Genomic DNA, 16,035 nt, shown 5'->3' with positions numbered 1-16,035 from the left:
TTCTCATTTTATCATCTTCCACTGGTGCTCCACCAGCGTAAATCGTTAGCGCAGGCGGATGCGCACCATTTCATTATCACATACAAAAAAAAAATAACATCCTCAGGACAATTTATACAGCGCCATCTAGGCCCAAGTTAAGCTAGACAATTGATACAAATACATAGATTTTTTTTCGTAGGAGCCTGCCAATGGAGCTTTGTATACGCGTTCAAGTATGGAACGCATGTCAGACTAAGATATTTTAGAAGAAATTTAGAGTGAATTTTTTTAAAGTTGAAAATTTATAGTACTTTTAGATTTATCTAAGCAACTAACTGTTAGACCTACAATGAGAATCACTGGCAGTTTTTATATATTCTTTTATCCATATTTAAAATATGATGGTCTTTATATACTTTTGGTTTTATATTACATACTTCTGTCACTGCGCATGCGCATGCTGCTGTAATAATAAACGGCTATACAAGCTTCTCTCTATTTTAATTTATTTTTACTTTATGGGCAAAAATGCTTCAACCTAATACCCAATCTATGGAATCTCAACGCGGACGCGCTAGCAGTGCATCGGGAAACCCATTTTCTGCAAGAAGTTTAAGTGGAATCCCGCCGATCCCCAAGTTGGGGATTAGTACATGTAACGAGGGAACAAATAAATAAACAATAAAAGCCCATTTATAATACACTTATATTTAAATAAAAATTAAATTAATATTTTACAATATTATATTATAATATACATAGGGATTTGTAAAAATTTAAAAATTAATATTTATACACATATGTATAGTAATATGATTGAGTGATAGAGATAGTTGATAAAACGAGATAAGTTATAAAAATATATACGTGTGGAGACACGGTGTTTGGAGATTATAAAAAAAAATATTTCTAATATTATAAACTAGATGAATGCGTAGACTGTTGCGTACGCAAAAACATATAAAAATATGAGTTTTTCCACGGATCCCATTCACGAATCACATATATATTTATTGTAAAAAAAAGTTAGGATATTGAAATTCCGAAAAAAAAATATAGGAACTTAGTTGTTACAATTCTCCTTTGAAGCAAACTGAAATGAACTCTCATACAAATGCAATACGGTATTCCGACGAATATATATTCGTCTCGCTCTTTCTCTGGCGCATGAAATTTAGTGCTATAATCTTTCAGAACTATATATCCATCTCTTTCTTTCTCCGGTTTTCTTTCTCTAATTTAGTGCCATACTCTGTCGGGTCCTTGAGATCCCGCGACCGCTCTCGCCTTTTACAGTGTGGTCTACTGAAACTATTATTATGGCACATTAACAATTGTAAAATAATTATTTATAAAGACAATTTTTTTCGCTTAATTAGTGGTTAATTAAAATTTCGCATTTAATATTTCTAGTGAGATTTTTTTGCACATTATTCTGAATTAATTGTGAAACAATACATGGTGTACGATTTATAACGTCTTATAAAATTACATACATCTGGAACAAAGAAACTTATTGCTATCCTTGTTCAGTGATCAAAGATTCCTTCAAATTAACAACAGTAACGGTTTAATTAAAAACACAGTCTTACTAATATTATAAACGCAAAATTTGTGAGTATGGATGGATGGATATTTGTTACTCTTTCTCGCAAAAATTACTGGATGGATATTGATAAAACTTTAGAGTTATATAGCTTATACATCAGTATAACACATAGGCTATAAAGTTCAGGCGGGTAAACTGCGGGCAAAGCTAATATAATAATATATAATATGTAAATACGTTATCACAATATATAGACCATTCAAATTGACTTAAAGTTACCGCATTATGTTCATAGTAAAGTTGATTTTATTCCAGATGAGTGTACAAACCAACATAAAACTCAATGGCAATATTAATGGAACTGAATTATCAACAATAAGGAATATGGTGGGTAATTTAATTATTTACTTTCATTAAATTCACACTCTTTTGTAGTATAGGGGACAGATGAGCTTGCGGCTCACCTGATGGTAAGTAATTGCAAGTTCGTTGACGGCCTTTTAAGAAGAAATAAGCTGTTTTCTTGAAGGTTTCAATATCGTATTGGTCCAGAAATAGCATTACTTGAACACATTATTAGAATGTAAGGTTTATTTATCACAAATATCATCTGCGAGTTTTTAGTTGGTCTTAGATTTTATTATCATTACGACATAATAAAAAAAATTATATTAACAAAGTAAAACAATTTAGATTTAATTAATTAACATTTTATACTGTGATTTTTATACATAAAACTAGCTACTCGCCCCGGCTTCGCACGGGTCCATGTATTATATATATAAAACTTCCTCTTGAATCACTCTATTAAAAAAATCACTTCAAAATCCGTTGCGTAGTTTTAAAGATTTAATCATACCTACATAGGGACGGACAGACAGCGACATCGACTTTGTTTTATACTATGTAATGATATATTACAATTATGTCATCATATTATTATATTAAATAAATATAAATTACACATATCAACAACCAATAATAAAAATAATCTTCTAAATAAAATGTTAACCAAACGTTTAACGGTCAACTATTATTAGTAATTAATAAATAGTTTATAAATATTATCATTTATTGTAATAGGAATCATACATATAACATATTATAGTTGTAAACAGGCTATGTATATATATAATAATATATATACAAATGTACCAAAAGCGGTGTCTCCACACCATCTCTGAATCAAGTGATGTACATCACGACACTTACATCTTACAACCGCACGAAATTACAATTTAAAACATTCAATTTATAATCAGTCTCAAATATAGAACTCGTAGTCACAGACAACACTTTTTTTTTTACTTCTCGTTCCGTCAAGGTAGCCATTGGTAGAATAGGCCTTGTCTATGGCCGGTTAGTGTGATTGGTTGTCGTCGGTTCGCTCGCCATTGGTGCCGTTTAGAACGGGATAGGTGAGCGGTTTTATTGGCGGGGCCGGTATCACCTGTGGATACAATATAATGTTAAACATTTCCATAGAATTGTCTCATCTATGGTTATAATAATAATAATAATAATAATAATCTCAGGACAATTCACACAGCGCCATCTAGACCCAAGTTAAGCTAGCTAAAGCTTGAGTTATGGGTCCTAGACAACTGATACAAATACATAGATAATTTTTTTTTTCGTAAATACATACATATTATACATAGAAAATACCCAGACCGATACAAACAATCATACTCAGGAATACAAATGTTTGTGCCGTGCGAGGAATCGAACCCGCGATCATCGGACGTAAAGCGGTGTGCTAGACCGCTAGACCACCGAGGTCGTCTTATATATCCGAGGTTATATATTATATATTTAGTTATAAACTTTCGTGTTTAACCGTCTTAGCGCCAAGGCGTGCAACCGCGTGCCTGCGCTTATATCTAAAAGTGCCAGATGCGTGGTAGTGACTCACGCGTCAGTGTTTTTGAGTTTCGGCCTCTATTTTGAAAATTGAAACATTTTTACGAAAGTTACACATTATTTTCTCTTACTCCAAAATTAAAAAAAAAAGAGAGGGTAATTATTCTTGGCATTTTTCACATATATTGCGAAAAAATGCATGACACTAAGACGGTTAATATACATTTTAATAATTATATAAAGTTTGTGATTATGTATGTTACTCATTCACACAAAAACTACTGAACGGATTTTCATGAAACTTAACAGTAATAGCTTAAGCATCAGAATAACAGATAGGCTTTATTGTTTATTGAAATTTAACGAGTAGCAACGCGGCTGTAACAGCAGGCACAGCTAGTTATTTATATTGTTATCTGAGAACAAAAGATCAGGTATCCTTTATTTACTATAAAATAATTCGTTTGAAGACCCAGTTAACAATATAAATAATGCCTAATCTATAATTGACACTGGTCATTTAAATTCAATATCTAAATTCTACTCTATTCGAATGAATAGAAAAAACTTAGGTCTGACCGAAGACTAATCACTAGCCTGGAGGGGTCTCCAGGCTAGAGGTTAGGGTCTTCGGGACGAATCCCTTTGCCCAGGCATCGACTCCAAAAGCGACAAAAACCGAGTAACTAAATTAAAGCATTAATAGGCAGATAACTACTAACTTAGTATTTATAATTGTCTTGTTTTTTAACTAAGAAATAACATTATTATCTATAGATAGATAGAATATACTTTTATTTGTGTTATACAGAAAAAAGACAAATTACGGTACTACAGGGCTGCAAAGTAAAAGAAATACTACAGCAAGGAAAGAGGTATCCACACATGTTACTTGGTAGATACGTCTAACTCTAGTTTATACAGGATAGAAAAATAATTGATTTACTGTTTCGACGCCAAGAAAGCTTACTTAGTTGTCAATATCCCGAAAATAATATTAGAGGAAGAAAAGAAATAGATACTAAAATGCACACCACCTCACACCGATTATTTTATATAATTAAGTGCTTCGATAGTTTCCTGTGCCTACAATCCGGATCATGCTTTAAAACTAATTTAATTTGTCTATGGTCTAAAGCGTCTATTACACGATATGCTTTGATTTTTCATATTCCAGATTTAGCTGTGATTGATAGACAATTTAGCTGGAAATAGACTAATGTATTCTTAATGCAATATTGGACATTCAATTTTCATCTGCGACATTTTTGTTGACGAAAATAAAATTTTAATTTTATATAACCTGCATTAAAAAAATAACTACAGTCTACGTTCTGTTACTGCTTATCCTAAAATGTAGTAGTAATATCCTAATAGTGGGATTTCTTATTGATGGAGTAGGGTTTCACTTTATGTTATACTAGCTTTTGCCTACGGGTTCGCTCGCGTTAATTTATCTCCTTAGGGGTGAAATTTATCAAAATCGTTTCTTAGGGGATGCCTACGTCATAGTAGCTTTATGCATGCTCAGCCCGATCGGTTTAAAATTGACAAAGTTTCATACAAAATATCATCCCCTATTTAATCCGCTTGGGGATAGAATTAATCAAAATCCTTTCTTAGCGGATGCCTACGTCATAACATCTATCTGAATGCCAAATTTCAGCCCGATCGGTCCAGTGGTTTAGGCTGTGCGTTGATAGATCACTACGTCAGTCACCTTTGAGTTATATATATTTAGATGGTTTAATGTGCAATATCGTATGCGGCGGATTTGACCCACAGTTTGTGTGGTAATAATGAGTCGCCCTCTTCCAAGTTGCGACTGTAGCCTAGTTTATGTATATAGCACACTCAGTAAAAAACTGCAGTAACTAAAAAGATACAATTTGGAATTTCTACAATAAAGTCGAGTCGAAAAACTTTAAAGTCGAGTTTTCTAAAATTACAATATTTTAAATTAATATAGTTTATTATTATTAAGCGATATTATCTGTACTGTACAAAACAATTTCTATGTTCATATCTGCAGGCGATCGACGGATGGTATTTTTTAATTTTATATCACTACATTTTATTGTTAACTATCAAGGATTTATAATTCGGGACAGATGTAAAAATGTGATCAAAATTTACAGTAAAACATATAGTGTAATGGACGCTTCATTTTATCCGCAATTTTGTACGCACGTGGTGGTGCGGTGTGGTGGTGTCTTCGCCGGTGCCCTGCAATGAATATTTCACTATCACGTTATATCTTTTTTTTTGTTTTTCCCGTTTCAGAGAAAGAGTCTATACAGCCATTGTCTTCGGTAGTTGAACGGTCTGCTTGAAAATGGCCGACCGTTAAATGAAATGTTGTTGTTAATGAAAAGAGCTTGTTTTATAATGTAAAATATAATTAGTCCAATTTCTATACTGTCGTCCGTATTTGTCTGTCGTATTCGTCTCTTGTCAATTATTCTGTCTGTCGTAGTCATGTCTTATAAGCGGCCAGCAAGCACTCCTGTCAAAGAGGCTGCAACAGTAGTGCCTTCATATTTCCTGCTATCATCATCTGCTTCTTCCTTATCCCATTTATTTAGGGTCGGCGTAATATGTTTTTCGCTTCAATTCATCCCTGTTCGCAGTTATTTACTTCCTTTCTTACCATATCATCTCTCACACAGTCCATCCATCTCTTTTTCGGCCTTACTCTGCCCTTATAACCATCCACATTCATATATAACACCTTTTTAAAAATATTATCTTATTATTCATATTTCCTGCTATAACCAGATGATAATGACCATGACAGATGTTGTCAACAAAAGTATTAAGTACATCTAAAGTTCTGACAAATATGACACCACAAAGTAAGACTATAAATTCTTGACATTGACACAATGTTAACTACATAGATAGATAGAAGTGACGTCATGACACCCGTTATCTGACGAATTTTAAATTTGACATTTAAAATGGAAAACTGCAGTTAAACGTAAATAAGAACCTTACGCCATGTATACAAAGACTATTTTTAATATATAGTACATATATGCTCGTACCGTTTCAGAATTCCCTTTCTTATAATGAGTCTGCTTTCCGAATGACCAGTAGAAAAAAAAAAACTTTATTTTTACAAACATTTGTTTTTGGTTGCCGCAAGAACAATGCTTAGTTTCGTAGCGTTGTAATCTTTTTTTTTATGTTTAATACATAATTAATAGATTGTATTTTTTTTTATGTTTTTGTAAAATTTTTATGTTTACTTTGTTAGTAGAGGACAGTTTTGAACTTTAATGCTATTGCTGTCGTTGATTTCTTTATTGTATTAATTTACTAACGACCTCGGTGGTCTAGTGGTTAGCACATCGCTTTACGTCCGATGGTCTCGGGTTCGATTCCTTGCACGGCACAAACATTTGTATTCATGAGTATGATTGTTTGTGTCGATCTGGGTGTTTTCTACGTATAATATGTATGTAATTACGAAAAAAAAAATCTATGTATTTGTATCAGTTGTCCAGTACCCATAACACAAGCTTTAGCTAGCTTAACTTGGGTCTAGATGGTGCTGTGTGAATTGTCTTGAGATTATTATTATTCCTAACTTCCAAAAATATCTCATCTCCCCTCTTAAGGAGAGGAGATGGCAACTTCTCCCGACAGAAGCACAGTCGGCCGGGGTTCAGGGCCCCAGGGAGAGAAACCGGCGTACAATGCGGGCAGAATCTAACAGCACCGCTTTCTGCATCTTTCCCGGGAGTGAGCCGCCTCGGAATCCCAACCGTCTGAGAGGTTGCTCCAGACTGGTTGGGATAAGACCGTTCACCGATATAACGATTGGAATGATTTCGGTGATTATTATTATTATTATTACTAATAAAGGTTATGACAGAATAGTAGAAAGGGTGGACTCACTGCCCCCTCTGAGTTATAAACCGTTTTATCTCGATTATTACTTCTAAATCTTTATAAGATTACATGTCACGTAGTTTGTCCGCGATGGACTCCTATGCAAATTTGATTTGCACATTGTGTGCAATTTGATGCAACTTGAAAGATAGGATAGCTTACATCTTAATTTATAGTCGCAATAACCTTAGCCACAGCAACGCGTGGTCGGGTCTAGTTTCATTATAAGCAGCAATTGTAATAATTTATTATTTGAGACAAATAAAGATTATAGTAAGATTTTATTATTTAAATTAAAAAAAACGTAATTCCACGAGGACGAAGTCGCGGGTATAAGCTAGTATAATCATAACGGTGTACTTACAGAGGGTTTAGGGCGGTGGGTGTCGACCGCGGATACCGACAGTGCGATGTGTTCCTCGCGGCACCCGTACGCCACCGGGGTCAGTTTGATCACCGAGTGCAGCGGCACGTGCAGGTACGGCAGCTCCTCTGCGGGACAACCTACACGTCATACTCGGAAACGACTAGTGTCGCGTTCCCGAGTATGACAGTGTGCGTTATTTGATGGCCTCCTTGGCGCAATGGTGGGAGTATTGATTTCGTAATTCAGCTCACAGTATCGATTCTTGTTTGAGAAGATTACGGAGTGAGCTATTCTTCATCACGTCATACTCGAGAATGACTAATAACGCGTTCCCGAGTGTGCATTATTTGATGACGTCCTTGGCGCAATGGTGGGGGTTGCTTTCTGTTTCAGCCCCGGGATCGATTCTCGGTTGCGTCAGTTTATTATCGGCCGTGACTTGAGTATCCCAGATGCTTGAAGTAAATACTTTAATTAGGAAAAATAGGACTAAAGATTTTAATACTTAAAGTGTATTTTCGTGTGGAGGTATTCTTTAATGGATTATAATGGAACGGTGCACCCGCGTGCGTATATTAGTATATTGATAGATTTGAATATGTACATATATATTATTTTCCTGTATATTTCTATTGTTTTTGTTTTTGATATTATTATGTCTTATCAGCGCGACTGATGACTGGTAGAGAATGCCATCAGGCATTAATATCTGGTATGTAACCAATTTTGTTTGATAAATAATAAACAAACAAAACTAAACTGAAAATAAATGTCTCACCGGCAGACTTATCAAGGAAGTATGCTAGTAAGCATCTCATCACAGCCTGGTGTGACACCACCAGGACGTTACCCTGGCGTTCCAGCTCCATGATGACGGGTTCCAGCCTCGCCACCAGGTCCTCGTAGCTTTCACCGCGTGGGTATCTGTATGCAAACTTGTTAGCGTCGCGAGCGTTGAAGTCTGAGGGGTATTTCTGTTGTATTTCAGCATATGTCATCTCTTCACATATACCCTGGAATGAAAAAGTGGAATTATAAAGCGCTGTGACAGTAAGCTGACACAGTATATGCTGAGTGCAGGCTATATTGGTAATTAATAACATATATATATATGCCTATGTCCAGCAGTGGACGTCTTCCGGGCTGCGATGATGATGATGATGATGATATATATATATAGGGGCCGTTCAAGAATTACGTAATCAAATTTATTACAATTAATTACCCTCCCCCCCCATCCCCCTTGTCAGCAAAAGTAAGCATAGCTCTTACCCCCACCCCCAAGTTTACGTAAACATTTTTCAATTAATGTATTGTTTTTTTAGCAAAGACAATGTGATTGTCATTGTCATTGTGTGTCATAGGTGTAAAAAAGTAAATAACTACCGATGACTTAATTTTATTTATTTATTTATTTAAACTCTTTATTGCACCAGACAAAGAAAACACACAAAATGATATAATACATAAACTGATACAAAAGGCGGTCTTATCGCTAAGCAATCTCTTCCAGACTACCAGTAGAGAAAGTAACATTAAGATAAGATATATATATATAATGAACATAAATATACATTTGTACATAAATATATCTATTAATATATATAATAAAATATAAACATTTACACATTTTAATAATGCACATATCTTCAGAGAATATGAAGGGAACTATGAGAAAGAGGACAATATGAACTTAAAGGGAAAGAAAGTTATCCACAGAGACTTTGAAACTAGCAAATGACTGAATGCTCCGAATGCAAGGGGGGAGTTTCCATAACCTGACAGCCTGGACAGAAAAGGATTTAGAATAGAAGGAAGTGGAATGAGAGGGATATTTGAGAAGGAGGTTGTTAACATTACGTATGACGGATAGCTACTGTTCATCCATGAGAAATGTGAAACTGTCTTTTAGATAATCAGAGTGTGGGGATTAAAGAGAATGCTGTAAAGGAGTGAAAGGATGTGTAAGTTGCGACGAAGACGGATAGGGAGCCACTTGAGTTGAGTACGATAATGGGAAATATGATCATATTTGCAGACCAAATATGAAACGTATACATAAATTTTGAAGTCGCCAAGTTTATTTAGTTGCTCTTCAGTGAGATCTAAATAGCAGGAGTCTGCGTAATCGAATATGAAAAATACATAATTTTTTTTTCATTATTTATTGTCAAGCTACTATAGCCATATTATAAACCAAGACAAAGTACAGTCAAAAACACTTAATCATTATCTCGATGACGTACTCCCCTAACCTCCGTCATCAAAAATCCCCAAAGTCAAAGACTATAGTGCTTATGTAATACTTGAACGGCCCCATATAACTTTGTATATATATATATATTTTTTATATCATAATTTGAGCGCGTTTGACTGCAATCTCACCTGATGTTGAGTGATGATGTGGTCTTGTTACACGAAGCTCAAATAATACCTATTCACTGTTGACTTAAAAGACCCAAGGTTGTAAGAGGCAGGAAAAATAGACGCTGGTAGAGAGTCTATTTTTTAGCTGCTCGCATAAGGAAAGATGATGCAAAACGGTTGGTTTGAGCAGCGGGAATTTTTTTTTTATTTTATGGGTAAAACAACGTTTCTACGTCTTGTTGTACATATATAATAACGGTAGGAATGAGGTTATTATTATTGAGCAATACGATAGTTTAGAACACCGATAGACAAGACTTTATGTCGGTGATTAAGACTTTGAAGCACACAAAAACGTCCCCGATAAGTCTCCTTGCTTTTGATTGAGTCTAGAGCGTCAAGTTGGTACAGCGATCCATAGCTTAACAATACATGCAAGATCGGACCTGTGCTTGGTAACACAAAGCTGTCCAGGCTGTAAATTTCAACCCTTGAGAGGACGCCCAGTTTTTTTGATGCCGTTTTAGCTCTAGATTCAAATATATATAAGAGACCGAAATATTCCATATGAATATATTTTTTTTTTTCATTTGAATAGTTGCTTGTATTTTACATTATCCATAGGTAGAAACTCACCGCATCAATTTCGTTCAACGCTTTCCACCTCTCCTGTGGTGCCTTCACATCCTTCACCGTCTGTATGGCCCTCTTCATCCATGAGGTCCACACCCTGAGGCCGGGGATCTGCTGGTGTTCTATGTAGGAGCTGAGTGCGTTGGCGTACTGTCGCCCGCGCGGTGACAGCTCACTGTCACCACCGATGCGTCCCACCATATTGTGAAGGCTCTCACCGTGCTGCCAATATTAAAAATACATATTTTTTTTATTATTTATTTCAGGCTACTATAGCCATATTATAAATACCTTATAGACTTAACATACATATGAATTAATATTATACCTTACGGGCTAACATCTTATATATAAAATTCTCGTGTCACAGTTTTCGTTCCCATACTCCGAAACGGCTTGACCGATTCTCATGAAATTTTGTGAGCGTATTGAGAATCCAACATCTATTTTTCATCCATATATATATTCATAGTCCACCCCTAATTTTTTTTTTATTTTAAGGTAAAACAACGTTTGCCGGGACAGCTAGTACATATATAATAATAGAATCTTATTATTATTATAAATACGATAGTTTGTATGGATGGATGTTTGGTTACACTTTCACACAAAAACTACTATACGGATTTTGATGAAACTTTACAGCGATATAGCTTATACATCAGAATAACACATAGGCTGTAAATTTCATGTGTGAAACCGCGGGCACAGTTAGTTTGATAATAAATTTAACACTCACCCTCGTCAAGTAAATAGTCCTGGGGACAATATGTATATTCATCAGGTAGTACACGATCCTGCTCTGTATGTGGCCTTCATGTTTGTGCACCACCACCTTCTCCCCGGTGTCGTATATCTTCATAAAACTATACTCCGACTCGAGCCTCTCGTCCAACGGTTCGTACTTCTCCTTGTAATGCTCTATTCTTAGTAGGAAATCATTTAACACGTCCGTATTTTGTATATGCGTGTAGTCTGGACTGCTTACTTTCACTTCCTGTAATTATAGCAAAACTATATTAAATAAATAAATAAAATATATTTATTTATAAAATAAAATGGTTTACAGAATTTTAAAAATTATAATTTATGAAACACACTGTTCACCAGAATCTGGCATGCAAAATTATCAGTGTTCATTTATTGTCTATATAAGAGTGTTCGTAATATCCGCAGCTTATTTTTACTTTCTAAATGTAAATGTAAATTGGACTCCCAGTCTCCGCAATTAGGCTCTCATTTGGGCCGTTGTGTAGAGCTAGACTACTAAAGTAGCCAGCCAAGCTCCTCCCAAAAACGCAGAAGTCTCCTGGTGTCTTCACAGGCTTCACGGAGCGACCTCACCGTTCCGAGGATTTTTTTTCGTTGTGTGGCCACTGCTAGCACTCCATGATTACGTCACCAAACCAACCAAACCAGCCCCGACAAAAGGGACTGTCTGTAGCGCCTATTGTGTACAGGTGTTTGTTTAAGAAACAATGGCCCGTTATTGTATATGTGAAGGATGGAGACCAAGATGACGAGCAAAAAGTAAAACGGCACCGTTGTAGTTGTTGAATATTTTTGTATTAAATTGACTTATGTCATATAAAAACAATATAATATTATAAAAAATATAGACAATAAAAAAGGTATATAAAATAGTTTCCAACAGTATAAGTTTATATATAAATTTTACATAGATCACTCACTCACTCACACACATACACACACACGCACACACACACATGCAACACAATGCACTCCACGTTTAAAACTAGATGTATAACTAATTTATATGAAGGGGAGACCTGGTGTCTAAGGTACAGGCTATGGCTTAGTTTGGGCTCCAGATTTCCCACAAATTATATTTGTGATTTTTATTTGTTAGCATTTATATAATAAAACTGAAATTATGTAATTTGTGGAGATGAAATAAAATTTATTTATTATTATTATTATTATTATCGTCCCTATCATTATTTTGAGGTTATGCCTATCTAGATACAGTAGGCATTTCTTCTTCTATCATCTTCATTTTTACTTATTTCTATCAGTTGTTGTTTCTATATGCCGCTGTGTTTTATCCTAGTTTATTATTATTTCTATTATATTATTCTAGTATACATTTATCAAACTGAAAACATTCATCATTATTAAGACATTATAAACAGACTAACCATGATATTTTGTTCAATGATGGTGGGGTCATCACATATGGACTCTACAAAGAACAATTTGAAGCCCATCTTGTGCACCACGATGTCGCGGATCATCCGCCGCCGGTCCAACGTCGAGTTCGTCGCGTCGAACACCTGCAAAGAAATAAAATCTTTCCATATTAATGTTGTAAAGAGAGAGAAGGGGGGGAGGGGGGGGGGAGGGGAGAGACAGAGATAAAGAGGGAGGGAGAGAGTGGTTAAGAGAGTTATGTGTCGCAAAGATGAAAGGTAATAAAGCTACAAATAAATATGCAGCGCTAATATTATGTTGGCTCCTATATACATTTCGATCTCTTTAATGTGTGAAAGCAATTACAAATAATGATATAATATATAAATATATTGACGGCCGCGGTGGTCTAGTGGTTTAGCACACCGCCTTACATCCGATGGTCGCCGGTTCGATTCCTCGCAATATTTATGATTATAATTGTTTGTATCGGACTGGGTGTTTTCTATATATAATATGTCTTTACGAAAAAAAAAACTATGTACTATCATGTATCAGTTATCTACTACCGATTACACAAGCTTTAGCTAGCTTAATTTGGGTCTAGATGGCGCTGTGTGAATTTTTTTTTTCGAACTACTCTAATGTTGTTGGCCGCAGCTGGTCTTCACCAGGCGATAGGAGGCGAGTACAGATGACACTGCAAACCCGCGGAAGGAATCACGGAGCGGCTGATGGCCAACTCCCGCCTGACGCATACGACTTTAGTCTGAGGGCACCGCTAGGAGTTCGAACCTCGGCTCAGGGTGTCGTTCGATCGAATTTCGATCCCCGTTTGAATTGGACGGAGAATCGAAGCTGTGTTATGTTATACTCACGGCTACTTCCCCACCCTTGACAAGCCACTCGCACACGTCGTGCAGCGCGTCGAGGGCGCACTGCTGCCGTATCGCCATTGCCTTCTTGTTGTCCGCGCGGAAGAACTCATGACTCGTGTAGGCAGTCGTCGCATGCCGCCTGTACTCGCCCAAGTTGAACACTGGCAACAAACAACATGCTTCATCAGGATAGAACAGACATATTGATAGTAATGTGGACTACAATGACCCTATTTTTTAATTTGATGATTACATTGTATCCTATTTATTATATATTACTAGCTGTCCCGGCAAACGTTGTTTTGTCTTAAAATAAAAAAAAACTTAGGGGTGGACTACCCCTAACATTTAGGGGGATGAAAAATAGATGTTGGCCGATTCTCAGACCTACTCAATACGCTCAGAAAATTTCATGAGAATCGGTCAAGCCGTTTCGGAGGAGTATGGGAACGAAAACTGTGACACGAGAATTTTATATATAAGATATGTAGTGTAGGACCGCCCCGCAGCCAGGTTGAGCGACTACATACGTAGGGTTGCGGGTAAAAACTGGAAGAGAAGGGCTGAAGATCGTGCCCATTGGCGTGCCTTGGGAGAGGCCTATGTCCAGCAGTGGACTGCAGTGGGCTGATGATGATGATGATTGTATCCACCTGCGCTATCGGTTTACACTGGCGTGGCACCTGTGTATGACATCTAATCAGTTAGCCCATAGTGACAAATTCTCCAGGAATTTATCATGATGGTTTACAGAAACCGTGTGGAAGTTAACCTGACTTGCTACATTGCTAACAGGGAGAGAAGGTGATTACTAGCAATGGGAACTGGTAACTCCCATTGCTAGCAATGTACCATGTTAGGTCGACCTCCACGTGTGTAAAAAAGTAATCTCTACTTAACAAGGAACCAGATGGACGCTGTGCGGATTATTCAGGGTCATTATTAATATTATAATTGTTCAAAATCTACCCTGTACCATCGTAAGCACAGATTATTATATTAGAGTCCGTTAGTTTCTGTTCCCGCGCTTTTCCTTCCCCCCCCCTTACCTATGACAGAACTGACCGTACGGCGGCCATGACGCGCGCGCATTTTTTGTATATTAAAATAAATTAAAACTGAGTTAAGCCTACTGTGAAACTGGAAAGCTAGCGAAAATATCTTCGAGACCCTGAAGCCCAAGAAATCCGCAGAACCATACAGGTACGAGACAGACGCTTCCACATAAAGTATTTTCCCTAACAATAATAGATTCACAAATAGTGTTTACCACGTACACAGACAGCTTGTTATGTGAAAAACGCTATGTTTAATATGTTGCATTATTATTTTCCATTAGTTTAACACTTAAGGGTGTATAAAAATAGTCATTTTGTCGTCTATTTATCATATAATTACCACAATTCTCACATTACTTGTCAATTAACAAACAAACAAGATCACTGTCGGGGTGGTCACTGCGGTTACTTGTGTACTTGCACACATTTATATGTGACGTTATAACATATTTATTTGATGTATCTTTAAAGATCTTCTCCCTCTAATATGGTTGAGTGCAATGATGGCTGGCTCATCCGTCATACTCGTGAACGGGTGCTGCTTGTAGGGACTGGTCTGTTCAGGTTGCGAACACTGATTAGAATTTTATATAGCATATGCTGGTGGTCTATTCTCCCAAATTTGAATTTAAATGAAATAGTATTATTGTAAATATGTACAACAATAAAAAAAAATACGAGCTGAGTTTCTTGTCAGTTCTTCTCATCTCGAAATCATTCAGATCGGACGGTAGATTTGATATATCATAAGAGTCTGTAATAGACCTACATGAATAAAGATATTTTGAATTTGAGACATTTATTATTTCTATTATATAAAAAAGCAATAAGTATATTGTTTACACATCTATTTATTACTTTAATCGTATAAAATCGTCTGTTACCTTATATCTTTTAAACTCCGCAATGGATTTTAATGCAGTTTTCAAAAATAGTGATTGGAAAAGGAAAGTTTAAATGTATAATACATGCACACCCGTGCGAAGCCGGGGCCGGTGGCTAGTATGATATAAAAGTAAGCTTTTACTTTTTTATGTAATTGAAATAAAAAAGAAAACCTGGTGTTTCTGGCGTCCATAGGCTGCGGTAATCGTTTACCATCAGATAGGCCTTATGCTTGTTTACCACCTACGTGGTATAAAAAAAAGCTATACAGCTAATTGATGTGACAGCTCAACTGATGGTAAGCCATGATACCAGCTCATGCGCTGTCATTCCGGAGGCCTAAGATGTCATTCCTCTGTTTTGAAATTTCACTATTTACCTACCTAATTTCACCCAACAACGTTA

The 16,035-nt window shown here is 36.1% G+C and overlaps 1 protein-coding gene across 3 annotated transcripts in view; it reads right to left on the bottom strand.

Annotated features, from left to right (window-relative positions):
* Nucleotides 1-1,381: 1,381 nt before the first annotated feature.
* Nucleotides 1,382-16,035, bottom strand: part of LOC131846716 (6-phosphofructo-2-kinase/fructose-2,6-bisphosphatase) — a 49,133-nt gene continuing 34,479 nt past the window's right edge. For 2 of the 3 annotated variants that reach the window (XM_059196092.1, XM_059196094.1), the window contains exons 3-10: nt 13,688-13,848; nt 12,818-12,952; nt 11,398-11,655; nt 10,662-10,880; nt 8,437-8,671; nt 7,656-7,783; nt 5,585-5,620; nt 1,382-2,981 (exon numbers count right to left, since the gene is read on the bottom strand). In XM_059196092.1, coding sequence (XP_059052075.1) covers nt 2,892-2,981; nt 5,585-5,620; nt 7,656-7,783; nt 8,437-8,671; nt 10,662-10,880; nt 11,398-11,655; nt 12,818-12,952; nt 13,688-13,848 — 1,262 coding nt within the window. In that variant the 3' untranslated portion in view covers nt 1,382-2,891. The remainder of the gene's footprint in view (nt 2,982-5,584; nt 5,621-7,655; nt 7,784-8,436; nt 8,672-10,661; nt 10,881-11,397; nt 11,656-12,817; nt 12,953-13,687; nt 13,849-16,035) is intronic. The other variant, XM_059196093.1, reaches the window with a different exon arrangement.

The sequence above is a fragment of the Achroia grisella genome, unplaced genomic scaffold (assembly GCF_030625045.1).
Source record: "Achroia grisella isolate CSIRO2021 unplaced genomic scaffold, CSIRO_AGI_Agris_v1 utg512, whole genome shotgun sequence".
Lineage (NCBI taxonomy): Eukaryota > Metazoa > Arthropoda > Insecta > Lepidoptera > Pyralidae > Achroia > Achroia grisella.
The sequence above is the reverse complement of the archived record's forward strand: the minus strand, read 5'-3'. Positions and strand labels throughout refer to the sequence as shown.